Below are 19572 nucleotides of genomic sequence, written 5' to 3'. Positions count from 1 at the left end.
TACTCTACCAAATACTACCACAGTGAGTACTACAGTACTAAACACACTACTCTACCAAATACTACCACAGTGAGTACTACAGTACTAAACACACTACTCTACCAAATACTACCACAGTGAGTACTACAGTACTCTCTCTGTCTCTCTGACTGTCTCTCTGCTCTCAGCTCGGTGGCAGAACAGTTGAAGCGAGGTGAGACAGTTCAGGCCGAGGCCTTTGAATCCGTCACCATCTACTTCAGTGACATCGTGGGCTTCACCTCCATTTCTGCCGAGAGCACGCCGATGGAGGTGAGAGGAAGTTTAAATCATTTAAATGCTATAGTATACTATAAAAACTACTTAACTAAGACTTGAAAAGTAAAAGTATAGTCAAATATATCAAAGTAATGTTGATATAATAATAGTAATGATATAAAATGGGATTGAAAATATTAAACGTTAGAACACAGACTCTGAGCTGATGAAGATTTTGTTAAAATCATTTTAAGCTGTTGTTGTTGTTTGTTGTCAGGAGTTTGTTCAGTTTACTGAGCAACAGCGCCCCCTGCAGCCACACATGGTGATTCGTTGTGTCGGTCTGTGTCCGAGCGATGAAGTGATTTTCACTTGTAGAAAACACAAAGTGTATCAAGCATTTATGAATTTCCTCTGTGGAGGATATCGTTTCTAAAAGCTCTGTGATTAATTCCAAATGTGACAACACTGTGTGTTATCGTCTCTTTATAGCAGATGTGTGTAGTAAAGTAGTGTCATAGATACTTCATTGCAAATGAAACTACTTTTCTTATATAAATGAAGTACAGTTGTAGATGAAGGTGAACATGATCTTCACTGTAGGAAGATTCATCTCTCGTGCTTAATATTTACTGAGTAGAAATGATAGAATTGAGAAAGTACAATAGTAAAGTAGTATTTCATATAAATCTGCAGTCGTCTGTTTACTGTAAGAGATATTTGCTGCGTTTGTGTGTCTGCAGGTTGTGACTCTGCTCAACGACCTCTACACATGTTTTGATGCCATCATCGACAACTTTGATGTTTACAAGGTGAAAGAAATCAACACAGATCTTTTGAGTTGGATTTTATTCGGAGTTTTATTGATTGATTTATTGATTTTAAGGGATCGATCGCTGATGATAAATATCAAGTGGAAATGTTAGATCTCCAAAATAAAAGCCTTCCAGGAACAAACCAGTTTCTCATTAAAAGGAAATTCTGATCATCACTGAAGCCGCTGCAACAAAAGCACAACAGCAACATTCAGTGGACAAAAGAAAATGATAAAAGGGAAATAGAATAAATACTATTATTTCAAAACATGTGTAAAATGTCAGATGATATATCATGTGTGGTTCTGTGGCGCCCTCAGGTGGAGACCATCGGTGATGCCTACATGGTGGTGTCCGGCCTTCCAGTCAGGAATGGGAAGCTGCACGGCAGAGAGATCTCCCGCATGGCCCTCGCCCTGCTGGACGCCGTCCGCACCTTCAAGATCCGCCACCGAGCAGAACAGCTGAAACTGAGGATCGGAATCCACAGCGGTGAGAGAGGAGGGGGGGTGAATATGAGACGTCCTGGTTTGATTTTGGTCCTTGATGTTCATTTGTATTTGGAACTCGATGTTTGGATGAGGATGAAGAATTCAACAGGTTTTCTGATCCGAGTCTGAAGCTTCATGTTTGTTCACGTTTCATCTGATCTTTCAGTTTCACTCTGTGATTCAGGGACTGAAGAGTTTTGTCTGACAAACGTACGTCTTGTCCTCATCACCTACGTGGGCGCCGTCTATCTATACTTGACTCTGATTGGTTTGGAGACGGCGTCTGACGTGGGCGTGTTGTCATTCGGGGGGGTGGTAGTCTTTCTGTTTGAATGGAGGAAATGAAGAGCTTCATTATGTTGCTATGGTAACATGACGGTATCACTAGCAGCATCAGCACCTTCAGGCGCAGTACAAAAGTACTACAGTACTCCACAGTACTACAGTACTCCACAGTACTTCCTAATAGATCAAATGCACCAAATAAACGTCCTCGTGGTTCAAACATTTTATCGTCGGAGGGGAAGACCGCAGCTGCTTCCTCTTCTTCTTCTGTTGTTTAATGATGTTTCTACTTCCTGTGATTGGTGAAGGCGGGAAAAGTTCCTTCAAGAGGTTAGTTATGATTATCAGATATGATTCTGGGTTAGTGGGAATAAAAACAACCTTTATCTGTAGAGTTGCTCTTATAAATAAATATGATCAAACTTTAAACCCGCCTCTCAACTAAATGTGTCAATAAAGTTCTGTTGTCAGAAAAAAAGCTGTAAAGAAAGAAAGCTCTATCTTATCTTCATCATGTTGTAAACGTGTGTGTGTGCGTGTTTGTGTACGTGTGTCTGTCTGTGTGTGTGTGTGTGTGTGTGTGTGTGTGTGTGCGCAGGCCCAGTGTGTGCAGGGGTGGTGGGTTTGAAGATGCCACGTTACTGTCTGTTCGGTGACACCGTCAACACGTCGTCACGTATGGAGTCCAGCGGCGAAGGTCAGTACGCTGTTAACAAACACTGCTCTATTAATGTGCCTGATTTAATATGAGATAACTGCATCAAAACAAATGCTCACCAGAAAAATCAAAGTAGTTAAACTAACAGTCCACATTAAGCAGACTTACATAAAGTATAGAATATTAGTGTTTTGTTGCTACAGTGTTAAAAACATTGAATCTCGATGTTGTTTTAATCACAAACTAAATAAAGACGACACGTTGACTCTCCAGAAGTTATGTGATATTTTTTGTGTCCTACTTGTAGAATATATATATTTTTGTACATTTCGAAGATATTTTTCTGTCCAAATGATATTTTTGTGCTTGTAGTAAACATTTTTGAAGAGGAATTTTTTTTTTTTTTTTTCGTACCTGTACTACACATTTCTTTTGTACTCGTGGGATTTATTTTTTGTTAGTTTAAGTTTTGGCATTTAGCTCCATGTAGGTGTAGAATCATCCTAAAAAGCAATAAATATTTTAAGAATACTTTTATATAGCCGGTTTATACAAAGGAGTATTTAACACCACCTACAATTCTAACCTCATGAAAAAAGCAAACCACCCCTGAATCTCTGTCACTTGTAAAAATCACATTCTACGAACATCAGAAAGATAAGAACGACCTGAAATGACAGAAACCATCTTTGACATTTATATCACGTCTACTTTGATTGTTTAGTTTGGTTCATGTGCCATCTGCTAACATGGAGGAGGAGGGTGTATTAGCTATACTGTAGCCAGACACCAGGGGGCGATTTAGAAGATTTTGGCTTCACTTCAGGGAGCCGTCCTGTCTTCCATCTGTATTTTCAGTCTGTGGTTGAGACTGAGCTAATTTAACCTGATATGATAGAATTTATAATTCTCGTTAACATATTTGCTAAAGTGATCAGATATTGATCTACAGAACATCTACATCACCACCTGTGTGAAATGCTGAGTAGAAGAAAAGTTACAAACCCACTTCAAGCTCATATAGCTTCTGATTGGACAAACACATAACTCTGTCACTCTTTTTTTTTTTTAAATGTCCACCAACTCGTCAAAAAGAAGTTAATTGGTTTGGGATTGATCTCATCCTGTGTTTGTGCAGCGCTGAAGATCCACATGTCTGCAGCGACTCGTGAAGTCCTCCTGGAATTCAACTCCTTCCAGCTGGAGCTGCGAGGAGAGATTGACGTCAAGGGCAAAGGAAAGATGACCACCTATTGGCTTCTGGGAGAGAGTGACAGCCAATGATGAAACACCACGGAGAAGAGGAGGACAGAGGACGACAGAGGACAACAGAGGAGGACAGAGGAGGACAGAGGACGACAGAGGAGGACAGAGGAGAAGACGTCGTCTTTGACCTGCAGCTGATGTCAGCCGACTCATCACCTCTGAGTGCTTTTTTCTTTGTGGACAGACGGACCTGGATTGTTTCAGATTCCTCAACCTAGAGGACAGTAGCGGTACGTTCGTATGAAACTGTGACGGACAGATGTGTAAGAAACCAAACTCCAGATGTGGACAGGAGGTAAAAGACAAGTAAATGACGGAGGCAGACGGTTCTGACTGGAACACGATGTAACTGACGGAGCACAGACAGATTCTTATCTTTTATATGTTACAACTTTTACAGTTTGAGTTCAACAGAGAAAAATGAATTTCCTGCCTCAGAGGATCTGGATCGTCATGTGTCCGGAGCAGTAGTCGAGCATCAAGCGAAAACAAAACCCGCTTCTCGTTCTGTCCCGTCCACGGAGACGAGTCCGAGAGGGTTCATAAGGCTACATCTGCATAAAAACCATCACCGTTGCTATGGTGATGCCTGCTGTCCACACTAAGGGAGACATTTGTAAACACTGCTGGTTTTGTTTTAGTTTAGTTAACTGAGTAAAGTTGTAATATTACAAAAAAGAAGACGTACAATTACGAGAGTGAAGTCGTAGTATTACATCACATAACATTAAAAACTTTTTATCCAGATTCTCCATATTCACATTTTTATTGGGGGGGTGAGGGGGTAAGCAACGGTACATGTTTAACCAAGGAGCATTAAAACTTTCTCATGGTTTCAGCTCTGTTGCTGAGCAACAGCCATAATTGTGGGTGAAGCTGGTGACTCAAGTCACGAACTCCTCCGTAGACCAGACCGTCTCATTCTGTTCGGCCTTCCCTCACGTCCTCAGAAGTAAGCGGCCCCTGAACTGGGACACAGAAGATCCTCCCCAATCTTACACACTGGTCGTGGAAATAAAGTTTGGTTTATGAATTAAAAATCGAATTCACAGGAGACCTGGCCAAGACAGGCAGCAGCACAGATAAACAAACACACAACCAAAGAACCAAAAACAGCCTCAAGCACCAAAGATTAAGATTCCCTAACAGCCTCAGACCTTATTATATAAACAGTCTTACCGTTAGTATAGTGGTTTGTGTCGGTGTTTGAGGCAGTGGACATTTGTTGAATTTAGTATTATTGATGTGAATTGGTATATGACAAATGTTTCTGCTTTATATGGAACATACGTGCTTGTTTTAAAAACAGTCAGAGAGACGTCCAGTGTCTGCGACATGTTTCTCAGAGTTTAACTTATCATTCAAAAATCATCAGCAGGAGGAAACTGTGAGGCTCTTTGAGAAAAATGAAGAAAGCACAACTTCTGACAAAATCTTATTTTGAGCTAAAAACCTATTAGATTCTGTTTGTAATGTTATGTTGTTGTAAAAGGAGGTAACATAAAACCAGATGGTTAGAAAGAGTTTTATAAAACTTGGTTTCAGGATTGTACTCACCACACAGGTAGTGAACGAACTACTACTTCAAACCAAAGAAACAAATATAACAAAAAGAGGAAATAAAAAAGCTGCACAAACAACCTAATGCAAATCAAATCTACAATAAATCCTCACTAAACAAGACAAACAAAAATAGCTCCTCACTCCTAATGTCTCAACATACACTTTTCAAATACACAATCTGAGTGTCAGTGATCAGTATTCTAGTCAGGCCTGAGGGGGGAGGAGCATCTGCCAGGATTCAGCCGGATACAGAGACACACAACACGCACCAACGTAGACAAGGGACAGTTACATTCGTAGCACTTATTCTATGTATGTATATGTTAAATTATATAATATTATAAAGGGCATCAGGTAAAATAAACGCCAGGGAGAGCACAGCCAAACAAACAAAATCATCTATAATCTCAACTAATCCACCAAAATACAGGGATCTTACTCCCTCACATGAACGGGAGAAAAGATGTACAGAAACTAAAAGGGCTTCTCACCCCTACACATACCAGGACTGCTCAGAAGATCATTTTACAGAAGAGGATAATCTAACAACACAGCCATCACAGGACATCACAGCTATCACAGGACATCACAGCATCACAGGACATCACAGCATCACAGGACATCACAGATCAGATTGGTTTCAACAAAGTAGACACGTTGTGTTGGGAGCCAGCAAAACTGTGAAGGCCAACCGGCATCGGCAGGTGACATTTTAAAGTGAGCTCTATCAATCTCCATTACAATCACCAGCCGGACCTGAACCTCGCAGACGCAGGCAAAACACAGAACAGGGTGAACAGCACCACCCTCAGGCAGGGAGGGAGAACAACAGCATAAATCACACATTCGGACTCAGTGTCATAACACTCCTTTTACAATAAAGCAATCAGCCTCAGCTACCAGAGTACAACACAACATGGAGAATCAATTGCAAGTGTTGGGATCTAAAACCAGGCAAAGAGAAAAACAGAGGGACCTACATGTAACCCAAGAAACCTGATCCAGAGTTTTCAGTAGTTGGTTAAATTGCGCCAGAATTCCTTGGTTACATTACATTTTATTTATTATAATCTTGTTTTTGAATCAGGTGATCCTGGACATCACTGTGTCTTCGACCACCTGAAAGTCCAAAACCCAGTAGAATTAACAGTTACTTGGATGGAGGAGTGGCGGTGTGTAGCCATGAAGAAAAAGGGGAGGTATCATCGAGAAGCTGCAGAACTGCAGAGTCTACCATGTCCTCACAAACATCCCTGAACAAGTGGCATCCTATGTTCATTACGGACAGGCGGTTCTTAACCAGGTACGACATGCCCCCTAAAAAAACCTGGTGAAGTGAGAGCGGAGGCCGACATTGACTCGTCGAGCTTACCTTGACTTCCTGTCTTTGTCTTGTTTCCTGCCTCTGTGATTGTCCGCACCAGTTCTTAATGTGTTTCACCTGTGTCCCATTATCTGTGCCTCTCCGTTATATACACTACTATTTCTACTATTTAAATAAACACAGCAACACTCACATAATATCCAGCTATAGAGCAGATTTTACTCCTTCTCCAGCTGCCTACAGTTGACCTACTGATAAATCTGTCATGTCTCCAGTGTTTTTAGTCCTCTTTCATAGAGAGAGTTTTTATTTCTATTCTGGACGATGTTTTCTCATGTTTGGAATTGTGTTTTAAGTTTTTCTCCCTGTGTCCCTCTCTGTTCCTTTCTGTGTCTCACCCTGTGTGCCTCTGTTTCCTGTTTTATTTTGTAGTCTCTGCTCCTTGTGTGTTTTCCCCCTGCACTTCCTGCCCTCGCCAGGTTCACCTGTTTGTCCTGTGCCACCTGTCTCTAGTTTGTCATTAGTTCAGTGTGTATTTAAGTCTTTGTGCTTGCCTTGGTCTTCGTCAGTTTGTTGTTGTACCATGTGTTGTTCCACAACTCGTTTCCAGTATCTTCTCTAGTGTTTCCTTGTGTCTCCTCTGTTGTTGCTTAAGAGCATTTTGGAGTTCCCTGTTGTTTTTGGATTTGGTCATTATGCCCGGCCTTAATCGTTAAAGGACTCTGTTTGTTAAAACCTTGACTTCTCTTCTCCGCCATCTTAACGAATCCCATTTTGTTCAGTGGACCTCCCCACGCATCAGACATCAAAGGCAATGTTTATCGAGGAAAGACATTTTATACCTTTAACGTTTTTGGCTTTTATTATTTTATTTCCGTGGATATGAATAGGACGTCAGCTTGGACGTTTGTTGAAAGCCATATGAAGACAGAACAGAAACTGGTGCTGGATCGTTCCTACACAAGTGTTGTATTAATAAGTGGCTTATAGTGATCAAGTAGTAGTTTTTACCAGCTCTAACGGTAATTAACTGCTCTTCTCTGCGTCTTTATCGTTCGCGCTACACACTGCCAACTGCATCAAGCCAGAACCGAGCTCGCCCCACCATCTCCTCTGGCTCTCTGTTGGGTTAGAGTTAAAAAGGTTTACAATGATGACTGAAGACTCTGGCCCCATCTTTAATGCGTACGGGGCTCTGATGTTTTTTAGCATCGTTTGGATTTCTATTGTCTTTCTGGGTTTGTGTCTTCAAGCCGCAAACGTGCTCGCCTCACCACCCCCTCCATCACCTGGATCACGTCCTCCTCCCGAAAGGGTTGGGGTTGATTGGTTTTCAAGGATGATTGGAGCTGCTTTCTTATTCCCTGAAATACTGATGGATACTCTGGTGATGCTTTTTTGCTTTTGTTTTATTTTGGTTGTGTCTATCAGTTTTATGGTGATGTTGAACTTGTGCAGCTGTTGCTGAGGGGTAGAGTGGTTCCTCCAACCAGAAGGTCGACAGTTCAATCCCAGTCTTCCCCATCTGTATTCCAAAGTGTACTTGGGTGAGATGCTAAACCGCAAATGTCTGAGTAAGAGCCTCTGGACTATCTGCAGACTTTCTCCGCCTGGCTGCCTCATCTGGTTCTCAAGGTTTCTTACTGTTAATGAGGAGTTTCTTCTCTTTTGAGTCGTCAGAGCTGCTCATTGTGGGAACTGTTGGTTTCTCTCTAATTTTTAAGGCATCGACCTTAAAATGTGAAGTGCCTCTAGATGATGTATGTTATTGTTTGATGATATGCATTGTTCGGTTTATTGGCGGATAAAACAGATATAAACAAGAAGTTCCGTCTCAAATTCATTCCAGAATTAAGGGAAATAAATTCGTTTGTTGTAAAATGTGTGGTCAAATGTAAAACTGGATGCGGAGCTGAAGATCATTAGTTATTATGGGTTTTCTCTAATGTTGGGATCTACAATTAGTGAAAAATAGTTGTGTAGCAAAAGCCTGTGAAGACAAAGGAGAGTTTCCAGAACTCAGTCTTCCTGGATGCTTCATCTTCACACCTAGATGTTAAACCTGCCCCTGGACACAACTGTCAATCACTATTGGTCACTGTGTGCCCCATGACCCATGAGGTCACCAGGCCAGTAAAAGCCCAGTTCCTCCTCTTTTCTCTCTCTCTTTCTGATCACTTCTTTTCATCAATAGATTGATGGACATCTCAAAAACCGCGGACAAACTCTTGTCAAGGATGTAGAACAGATTTTGGTAACTGCTGTGTAAAGAGCGGAGCGGCATATATGATACGGCATATAAATACTACAGTCCTTCAGGTTTTATATAGTTGTATAAACAAAGTTATTGAGTGGCAACTTATTTATCCAACGAAGTATCAAGTGTTAAGCTCAAATAAATGTGTTTAAATGTATGACCCAGTTTTCCTGTCTTCTTCCAGAGTCCGACAATAACAAATTCTTCAGAACAACCCTTTTTATTTTTATACTGCAGTCTGACGTTGTGTCAAACAGTGACATGAGTCTTCACACTACTCCCGAGTTTTAGAACTTCTGAAAACAGAAGTTTGAAAACGCTGCTGGACCCGTTTTAGCTTGAAAACTCTGCGTTTTAGTCTGGAGGAACGGAAACTGAGATGTTTGGAAACAGTAACACTCACAAGCTCTTGCTGATTGGGTCTTTTTGGTCAGGCCTTCTCTGATTCGTCAGGCTCCTGTCACATGACCTTCTACAATAAAATCTCCCACTGGAGAACACAACATGGAGAATCAAATGACAAGAGTTACTGACCCCGTTGTCTGTTCAGTTCACTTCTGTTTTGTTTCTGTATTTTACAATGATACAGCTGTTTCCATGTGTTCAGTATGTGGATGTGTGCATCTTATTTCTTTTCTCAATTACAGCAAGGAACACTGGTAGGAGTTATCTTCAACTTTCTGAGATGGGCAGCAGAGGGACGAGGAGGAGGAGGAGAGGGATGAGGAGGAGGAGGAGGAGCAGAGGGACGAGGAGGAGCAGAGGGACGAGGAGGAGGAGGAGGAGGAGCAGAGGGATGAGGAGGAGGAGGAGGAGCAGAGGGACGAGGAGGAGGAGGACATTTGTTCTGTTAAATGTCCTAAGGGGCTCATGATCAACGAAAACATTGAAATAATAAATGATTATGGAATTAAATCATTTTCTTATGATGCTGGAGGGGGTGGAGCCACTGAAAGAACCAATCACGATTGTCTCTATAATTGACTCCGGAAGCTGGAACCGTGCAGTGACTGGAATCTGCCAGCAGGTGGCGCACTGGAACCTTTAGCTAGATAGATAGACAGATAGATAGATAGATAGAGAGAGAGAGAGACAGACAGACAGATAGATAGATAGATAGATAGATAGATAGATAGATAGATAGACAAACAGACAGACAGATAGATAGATAGATAGATAGATAGATAGATAGATAGACAGACAGACAGATAGATAGATAGATAGATAGATAGATAGATAGATGGACAGATAGATAGATAGATAGAGAGATAGAGAGAGAGAGAGAGAGATAGATAGATAGATAGATAGATAGATAGATAGATAGATAGAGAGATAGATAGATAGATAGATAGATAGATAGATAGATAGATAGACAAACAGACAGACAGATAGATAGATAGATAGATAGATAGATAGAGAGAGAGAGAGAGAGAGAGATAGATAGATAGATAGACGGTTAGTTAGTTAGTTAGTTGGTTGGTTGGTTGGTTAGTTAGTTGATTGGTTATGTAGTTATCTAGTTGGTTGGTTTGTCAGTTAGTTGGTTAGTTAGTTACTTGGTTAGTTAGTTGGTTGGTTAGTTAGTTAGTTAGTTACCTAGTTGGTTAGTTATCTAGTTGGTTAGTTAGTTGGTTAGTTATCTAGTTAGTTGGATCAAGATAAAGTTGATCATGTATAACTTTATTTGTAACGACACAGATCTGGGTGCAGGCTGGTTGGTGTTTTTGGTCCTCAGAAGTGTCCTCAGAGTGAGCCCTCCTCTTCGTGCGGCCCCTCTGTGCTGCGGCTGGTTCCACTACGTCAGCTCGTCCCGTCGCTGGTGAACATGTCTGCGACGGGTCCAGGCGGCTGTGCCCCGGGACCCGGACCCGCCTCGGGATCCGGGTCCGGGGCTTCTAACCCGCGAAAGTTTAGTGAGAAGATCGCGCTGCACACCCAGCGACAGGCGGAGGAGACGGCCGCCTTCCAGGAGGTCATGATGGACATCACCTCCACCAGGGTGAGTGTGAGACGGGGGCAGGAGGAGGAGAGCTGCCCGGAGGAAGAGAGGCCTAACCCGGGCTGTCAGGCTCCGAGTTAACGTGATCCGCTGGCCCGACATGGCGCCTGCTCCCGGTCTCGGTTTGTCCAGCGGACGTGGAGCTGAGCGGACAGAGAGCGGAGTTAGTTTCTCAGACTCGGAGCAGAAACTTGTTTCCTTCATTTCCGATGCGACGTTCGCGGAGCTAGCCTCCGTTAGCCTCCGCAGCTAACTGACTTGTTTACTATGTCGCCAGCCTCAGCGCACAGAACTCCGCTCAGAAATCTCTCACTCGAGCTGGACGCGACTCGTCGTGACACATATGTTCAACACGTACAAGTTGATTTAATACATTTGACTTCTTTAACGTCTTCTGGTCAGTTCGGCTGTAAAATTGAAGACAGTTACATTTGATTTCATGATATTTGAAGCTCATTTTAAACTCTCCTCACTGATTGACTTCACGCAGTAGAAAGTCATAACTTCCCCTAACGACTGATCGAGTGTAAAGTACTTTGAGAGAGTCCCATGTGTCAGGGCCTCTCTCTCTCTCTCTCTCTCTCTCTCTGCAGGGATCTGCTCTGTTGTGGGGCTACATGGTGACACGCTGCTCATGTGTGATTCTCTCATTTACAAACTCACAGTAGACTTATGGTCAGATGTTTCTCTGGATTCAAGAGTGAGGCCACTAAAGAAGGAGCCGCTTCAGTCATCCAGACAGATGAGAGCTGTGCCCCCCCACAGATCTGTGACATATTCAAAATGGTGTAATAATAGTGCAGTAATTCATCGGTGCTTTGAATCCTGTGTGTTTTTAGAAAGACACACTCAGGTCAAACTGTGATCAGGTCTACTTCAGGGAGTCTGTCTTCTCTCACGACTCTGATGGTTTGGAGCATCGGGGCAGAACTGCTCCTGAAACCAGAGCGCTGAGCTACAGGGAGTCGGAGCTGAGCTCGTTGGTTCATTCACCAAAGAAACACAGTCTAGAAAGTCCAGCTGGACAGATGGACTGGTTTAACTCTTCAGTGGACGTTTTAGATCTGACACCTGGGTGAGGAGGATCGATGCTGCTCGTCCAGTCTTTTAATGTAAGGTATCTGTCATTGATGAGTTAATGTGTCATTGAAATGCTGATTAAACTGGCGGTCAGCTTCATACATTCAAGTTTGACAGAAAGTTCAGTTCGGATGACGTGAAGCGAGACGCTCAGAATTCTCACTGTGGATCTGTTGGGAACACTCAGGATGCGTCCACGTTACTACGTTGTAGTTTGAAAACTCATCACTGTTGCTATGGTTACGTCTGGTGTCCACACTACCCCAGAGCTCTCTGAATCAGAGACTTGTGTGAACTGGTCTCGTTTCAGTTTGAAAACTCTGGGCTTGTGTTTTATTCTGGACGAACAGAAACCACCAACGGTGAACACAAAGCGTCGCTAACACTTCCTGTCAGTAAGAGTAGCAGAAAAGAAATCCCTGCTCTGACTCTTCACCATCACTGTTCCTCCATCTGAGGATTCTCTGTAACTAGGCAACCAACTGTAGACGAGACAATCTACCTCCTGTTTACACCACATGACCAGTGGACATGAACGGTCATGTGACAAGTGTTTTCACTTGTGTGACACTGATACTCAGCTATAATGCTCATGTGGATGAGGTGGGCCTGTCACCATAACCATTTTTGTTGGACGACATATTGTCCCAGAAATAATGGCAGTGAACGATCATATTGTCATTTAAATTTTTTGTGCCCCAGTCTCAGCGTCCAGAGTTCAATCTGTGTATTTAGAACGTCTCAGTCTCACTCACAAGCAAAACACACAGTTCAATCCAGTTCAATTAAAGCAAACACCAACAAAAATAAACTGCTCTGGGTTTTACTGTCGATCTCCTCAAACCAACAACTCAGGAAAGAAAACAGGAAGAAGTATCCGTGTGGCAGTTCAATACATCATTGCTCTGTATACAATATATACAGGACACTCACCGTCCCGTCGATCAGTACGCAGGTCTGGGGTTGTGATTCGTTTATTGACTGATTGTGGAAAACATGAATGAATGAACTCTGACAGGTGGGCGGGGACGTGATCCAACACTGGTCGCTACAGTAAACACACAGGCAATATGGAGGCTGGCGAAATTGATGGTGGTTGTGTCCATATATCGTACGATAAGTCGCTAACGTAAATATCATGACAGGCCGTACGGAGGCCGTTCTAGTTTCTGTGTATGTGGTGGCAGCGAAATGATTTCTCCACTTCAGTGCTAATGCTAATGACTTTTGCTAATGATTACACCCCCACAAAATGTCAACCTGAGTATCAGGCTGAGTGTCTCTTGTCCTATCAAAGTCTTACATCCAGTCGTCTCTCTCAGAGCAACTCTACGGCCAAAGCAGATGATTAAACCTGAAGTGGACGAGGGCCGGACCTCGACACCCATCCACGGGGATGCAGTAACAATGATTCTCCTCTCGGGACAATGATTAGTTCACTGACTGAGACGTTTCGACAAAAGCACTCAGACACTGACACGGCTGCGTTAATGTTAGCACTGAAACTGATTTAAACAAAGCTTGATTCTTCCTTTGAGTTTTATAGAAGTTTGATAAGGGTCCGGTAATGTTTGCCTGAACCAAGGACACAGACTGATAAAGGACGAGGAGAGAGATGAGAGGAAATCACTTCACCACACTTTCAAGAGTGTGTGTGTGTGTGTGTGTGTGTGTGTGTGTGTGTGTGTGTGTGTGTGTGTGTGTGTGTGTGTGTGTGTGTGTGTGTGTGGACATGCTGTTGATATCGACCTGTGTTTTCAGGTTTGTCTTCTTCAACAGTTTCTTTTATGTTTCGTGTTCTGTAACGGAATCTGGTTCAAAATAAAACGTACAGCAGCTTTTAATGTCCGTCAGAGGAACAACAGCTTCATCGTTCTAGCGTCAGTTGTTGCGTCATATGTTGTGGAGAGAAGTCTGAGGTCGGCAGGGACAGGGCTTTTCTTCACGTTGTCCAAAAAAAAAAAAACAATATTCCCAAATCTTTTGCTCAGCTTCAGTTTTTGTTTCATGGCTGAGTGAAGAGTTTGTCAGAACTTCATGCAGTAACAATATCGTTCAGGGTTTTCCCCAGGAAATTGGTCAGAGGAGGTGGCGGAAGTGTCGTCACTTCTGATCGAGACACAAATTCAGCTGCTCAGTGGAAACGAAAAAAGGCCCAGTGTCAGATTCAGGAGGATGTAATGTCAGAAATGTAATGATCTGTTCTCTGGACATTTTGTGTTTGTCCTGTGAAGCAACAGATCGTCCGACTCGTTCACAACAACAGGAACATGTGGGCTCAGACGGGGGTGGAGCCTGCAGAGCAGCAGGAGGCGGGACATGACGTCTAAACTCTGCTGTGTAAAGATCAGTGTTGTTGTTTACAGCTCGTCCACACGGCGTCGGCCCTCATCACCGAAACATCTGGAACCTCCTCGTCTTTCCAAGTTGACGTCTTCGTCTTCTACGTGTACGGCTCCTCTTCTTCATCCTGAGACGTTTGTGTTAGAAACCTCAGAGACACGCCCACTTCCTCACTGGGAAGGTTCCAGATGTTCTCCTGATGTTTTCTCTCATGGACTCACTCTGACATTTTACAGATGTTTTACTAGAGGCTGCAGGAGAAGATCCAGATAATGTCCAGATACACTGACTCAGTGAGGAACATGTGAAGAACATGTGAGGGACAAGTCAGGAACACATGAGGGACAAGTCAGGAACAAGTCAGGAACAAGTGAAGGACACGTCAGGGACACGCCAGGAACAAGTGAGGGACAAGTCAGTCTCTACTTAGTGACATTCTAGTCGTTGCACTGGAAACTTTTTACTCACGGCATTGTGACCTCTGACCTTTGGCGTCCTCGCTGCGGCTTACTTTCGTATTTTCTCTGTATGATCCATTGTTTGTTGGGTGTTCTGTGTACGACACGGTGTCCCGTGACTGATGTGTAAGACTGGGACTGATGTCCCCTGCAGCGATGGTTGAGCTGCCTCACAGTGTTGGTAGCATGTGAAGTGCTGCAGCTGCCGCTGACCTCACTGAGTCAACGGCTCGCATCAAAGAGTCAAAGAGTGAAAATCATCAGAGCGGTGATCAACCGCCCTCTCGCCCTGTATACACGCTTTGTCCAACACTTTATTTAAATATAAAGTATGTGAATGTGAATATAACGTCTTTGTTTTTTCTTGTCTTGTCAGCTCCAGGCTCAGAAGCTCCGTCTCGCCAGGAGTCAGGGTCCGTACTACGGCGGCTCGTTACCCAACGTCAACCAGATCGGCAGGAGCCCTCAGGACTATCAGGTGACGACACCGGCTCTGATTTACTCTTACTGCTCTTACACATCTTTCTCTAACGCTGCCACCAACTGGTGCCATCACTTACTACAACCTACTACTTTTAAAACTATCACTATTCTTAGCTGTTCCACTCAACAACTGACAAAACCAAAACAGTCGTTAAGAAAAAGCGGTTGAATTTCAACGAGGACTCAGTCTTCACCTCTGACTCATCAGCTCTGCAGAGCAAAGCTGAAGGTTTTTCATCTTCCTGTCCATCACGGGTATCACCACTCTCCTCCTTGTGTCATCTGCATGCCTTCCTCCTCCTCCTCCTCCTCCTCCTCCTTCTCCTCCTTCTCCTCCTCCTCCTCCTCCTCATCCTCCTCCTCCTCCTGCTCATCCTCCTCCTCCTCCTCCTCCTCCTCCTGCGTCTCTGAGGTCAGATTTTCGTTTGGCAGCAGGTAGCAGGATGTTTTTGGCAGCCCAGCTCCTCTGAGCAGAGGAATGTGGGAGGTCCAGCCTCTGCAATGCGACACATTTCTCCTTCCAGGTTTTGATTTTCCAAGAAAGAAGTTAAAGTTTAATCATCACATGAAAGCAACATTTTAGATTTGACTCATTGGAAACCACAGATGCATAAAGTGTTCAACTTTTAGTTCTTTAATAAAAAGTCCCAGTGTTCGTCAAGCACCTGGAAAATCAAAACATGTCATTAGTTTGTCGCACACATCAAAGTATTTAAGTTGTTGTCCACCAGATTCTCTGTCCGATGTCACCACAGCAGATCAGGAACAAGATATAAATGAGTCATTTAGTCAGAGTAAGAAAAGCAGCTCGGTTTTCACAATGCAGAATAAAAAAATAAATTACATCTGAAAGAAACATTCAAATCACAGTAAATGGTTTTGTCATTGTCCTGAAAATATCCTTCAAATCAAATTCTTAAAAAAGCTCAGAAAATAAGTTTTACACGTTCCCTGCTAACATTTCAAATATCTTTCAAACATAGTCAGTGTCTGTTTCTCTCTCTCTCTCTCTCAGGGCTCCTTCCCCTCCACTCTGGAGTCCAGCAGGTCGACTCGCCATCACGGCCTGGTGGAGCGAGTCCAGAGGGACCGCCGCTTCATCTCGCCAGTCCGACCGTACCGCAACCGACCGGTATCCTTCAGATCATTGTGTCTGTGGCTCTGAGCTCATTGGTTCCCACTGCAGACTTCAAATCTTAAAATCAGCTGCTCACTCTAGTTTTCATCAAACAAACGGGAGTAAACAAAGTATTTTCAATCCACACTTGGTGGACGGATGTGTTTATGGGTCAGAGGGAAAGTGTTGGAACAGACCCCGGAATTTATTTTTACTTTATCAGTGAGATGAGACGTTTTTCAACATTTTCACTGATTTCTCAGATTCAAGGATCTTGATGAAAATGATTGTGTGTGATTCGGTGCAGATTCAAATAAAGATCAGGATCCAGTGAATTTAAATGTGGTTTCATACAGGGGCAGGATTTCTCTTCAGTTAGAATTGATAACGAATTTTGATGCAGATACAGAAAAAGTGAACGGAGCTGGAGCCAGTGGAAGAGAAGGAACTGAAGTTAAAACGGGCCCTCTGGCTATTTTTTGTGACTGGTGCCTTTAGCAGATTAATGGAGGTTTCACTCGGTTTCACTTCTAACATTGTTTTCAGAGGCCAAATTTAAAAAATCTGTTCTTTGAGTGGTGCACAGAGAGACACTGAAAAACAGGGAAAGCATAAAATTGGATCAAAAAGGTCAAATGACCCTGAACACGCGCCTCAGCCACCGTCTGTTCATCAGAGCTGCAGGACGCACAGTGAGAGTGAAGCTACAACTGATGACCATTTTCAACTGCCTCTTATTTTCACTAGAACGCAGTAAAGACTGAAACACGCAGCCTCAGCTTTTCATTGTAAATATAAAGGAAATGAAAATATATCTTTGTTTCCTTAACCGGTCGTCTCCTCAGGTGGACAACTCACCGTATAACTCCGCCTACCTGTCACCGCCTCCTGACCCCAGCTGGAGAAGGTACGTTCTCTACTCTCCCACACCCTCTCTAACCCCACCCCCCTGCAGTCCGTCTCCGTGGAGACGTGGTGGTCTGTGGGGGACGCTTGTTTTGTTCAAGTCTTTTCTGCTCTCGAACCTTTCTGAAGCCTCTCTCACATCAGGTGGTTTACAAGGTGACCAAAACACACACACACACACACACAAGTGTGACAATGTGACGACAAAGACATCATCAGATTACAAAAATATAATTATATTTAATAACATAATAATTAGAATTTATATTGAGTTATGAAAACCTGCTCACGTGAACTAAAGCTGAAAAATGAGTATCATCTAATCATATTATAATATGTATATTATTCCATCTATAGTATATTATTCCATCTGTATAGAATAATAATATATATAGTATATAAGTATAATTACATTAAAGCCATGATCTAGTTATATAAGTCAGCTGATGACAGTTTCTGTGTTTATGTTTGCAGATATGAAAACTTTCGTTTAATAGAATTAACAATGCACATAAGATGTTCAGATAATTATACGTTTTCTTAATTCAAGTTCTTAATATTTGATTGTATTTGTTAATAATATATATATATGTATATTATATATACATTTATTTATCTGCTGAACTCGTGTTATTAAAACACTTGAGGTTTTGTACTAGTTTTAAATAGTACTATTTTTAAATACTCTTTTTCACCTAAAATACTGAGTAAATTCAATAAAAAGACGACGTTGTTGTTAACGTGAGGTCGGCTGAAGTTTGTTCACTGAATTGTAATTGTTGTATTAGCTTATTGTCCTAATTGTATTATTCTAGCATTTGATTTATATGGTGTTGGGCGTCTCGGTCAGTCTGGTCCGCTCTGAGCTCACTAAAGCAGAACTCGCCTCGAGTTGTGGATTTGATCAGAAATGATCTCGTTAAAGAATAAAAATTAAAGTCAGTTATAGATGGTTTTTCACTTCTGTAATTTCAGCCTGTTTTACCCTCAAACAGAAACACGTGACGTTCCACGCTGATAAAACGTCACATGATCATTTACGACCTCTGGTCATGTGGTGTAAACAGGAAGTAGATTGTCTACAGGGGGAGTTACGCACAAGGAATCATTTACCGTCTTAGATTTTTTAGTTTGGTTCATGTCCCATCTGCAAACATGGAGGAGGCAGGTGTATGACTTATACTGCAGCCAGCCACCAGGGGGCGATCCAGAAGATTTGGCTTCACGCTGTCATGTTGTGTGGTTTGGACGTGACCTCAGATGACTTGAAGTTCATCTTTAGTTCTGATTATTTGAACTCATGAGGAAACTTTTTCCTTTCCGAGGTGAAACCTTTTTTATCTGGATAGAATCTGTGAGGCCAAAACAGTCGCCCGATGATGTCCTTCAGCCCCCCCCCAGTAGTCTCAGAGCTTCTCTCTGATTGAAGGAAACTGATCAGAATCTCACGTGCTGACACTGAGGCTTCACAAAGGTCTTGATGTTCTGAGGCTTCACTAACCTCTGCACAACTAACAGGAAACTCAGTTGAGTAAAGTCGGCGTCTCTTCAAACCTCAGTTGGTTTTGAAGAGCTGTCACTTGTAGTTTTCCTTCTTCTGCCCTCTCTCCTTCTGGGATTCTTCTTTTTCCTTTTGGACCTTTTCTTCTTCTTCTTGCAGCGACCCAGTCGTTTAATTGTCTCCTGCTTGACTGCGTTCCTACTGGCTTTCTTCTAACAAGACATCTTCCCTTCAGAGAGAGAGATTAGCCTCCTCCATCTCTCACACACACACACACACACACACACACACACACACACACACACACACACACACACACACACACACACACACACACACACACTGCTCTGGTCGTCACTGTGTCAGCTCCTTCTTCTGAACATCAGGTTTTTCTGGTGACACAGTGAATTTGGAGAAGACTCGGAATGTGTGTGTGTTAAATTGTGTTGTCAACTATAACACAATAATCATACTTGAGCAGGGATTTGTCAAGTGAAGTGTGTGAATGACGAAGAAGAAGCAGCTTCACTCTCTGTTCCGTCATTAGATTCTTCAAACCGTTCGTTTTGTGTTCAACCATTTAAAATGAAGAAAACTTTGTCTCATTATCTTTGCTCAAAATACTTTTAATACTTGATTATTGAAATAGCTTCAAATTCAGAACCTCCTAATAAATGTTTGGATAATTATCAGAACCAAAACTTGCACGTTAACACAAACCTGTCACGTGACATGCCAGCCTCCCTCTGCTTCCATCTTCCACCTGCCTTGGCTTGCTTTTGCCTTCCC

The 19572-nt window shown here is 42.7% G+C and overlaps 2 protein-coding genes across 9 annotated transcripts in view; both read left to right on the top strand.

Moving 5' to 3' along the window:
• LOC109642686 (atrial natriuretic peptide receptor 1-like) overlaps positions 1 to 8465 on the top strand; it is a 35849-nt gene extending 27384 nt beyond the window's left edge. The window contains exons 18-23 of one of the 4 annotated variants that reach the window (XR_011245911.1): positions 168 to 291; positions 981 to 1049; positions 1373 to 1544; positions 2427 to 2525; positions 3625 to 6032; positions 6403 to 8465. Coding sequence is in view for 1 of the 4 variants with exons in the window: in XM_069537569.1 (XP_069393670.1) it covers positions 168 to 291; positions 981 to 1049; positions 1373 to 1544; positions 2427 to 2525; positions 3625 to 3770 (610 nt within the window). In the remaining 3 variants the exon portion in view is untranslated. Of the gene's footprint in view, positions 1 to 167; positions 292 to 980; positions 1050 to 1372; positions 1545 to 2426; positions 2526 to 3624 lie in introns of all 4 variants that reach the window. The other 3 variants (XR_011245909.1, XR_011245910.1, XM_069537569.1) reach the window with 3 other exon arrangements.
• A 1541-nt stretch (positions 8466 to 10006) lies between these two features.
• The window catches only part of LOC109646180 (CREB-regulated transcription coactivator 2), a 26308-nt gene continuing 16742 nt past the window's right edge, over positions 10007 to 19572 (top strand). For 3 of the 5 annotated variants that reach the window (XM_069536852.1, XM_069536848.1, XM_069536847.1), the window contains exons 1-4: positions 10672 to 10895; positions 15153 to 15254; positions 16275 to 16391; positions 17222 to 17283. In XM_069536852.1, coding sequence (XP_069392953.1) covers positions 10722 to 10895; positions 15153 to 15254; positions 16275 to 16391; positions 17222 to 17283 — 455 coding nt within the window. In that variant the 5' untranslated portion in view covers positions 10672 to 10721. Of the gene's footprint in view, positions 10896 to 15152; positions 15255 to 16274; positions 16392 to 17221; positions 17284 to 19572 lie in introns of all 5 variants that reach the window. The other 2 variants (XM_069536846.1, XM_069536849.1) reach the window with 2 other exon arrangements.

This window comes from Paralichthys olivaceus, chromosome 13 (genome assembly GCF_024713975.1).
Source record: "Paralichthys olivaceus isolate ysfri-2021 chromosome 13, ASM2471397v2, whole genome shotgun sequence".
NCBI lineage: Eukaryota > Metazoa > Chordata > Actinopteri > Pleuronectiformes > Paralichthyidae > Paralichthys > Paralichthys olivaceus.
This window is presented reverse-complemented; position numbering and strand designations above follow the sequence as displayed.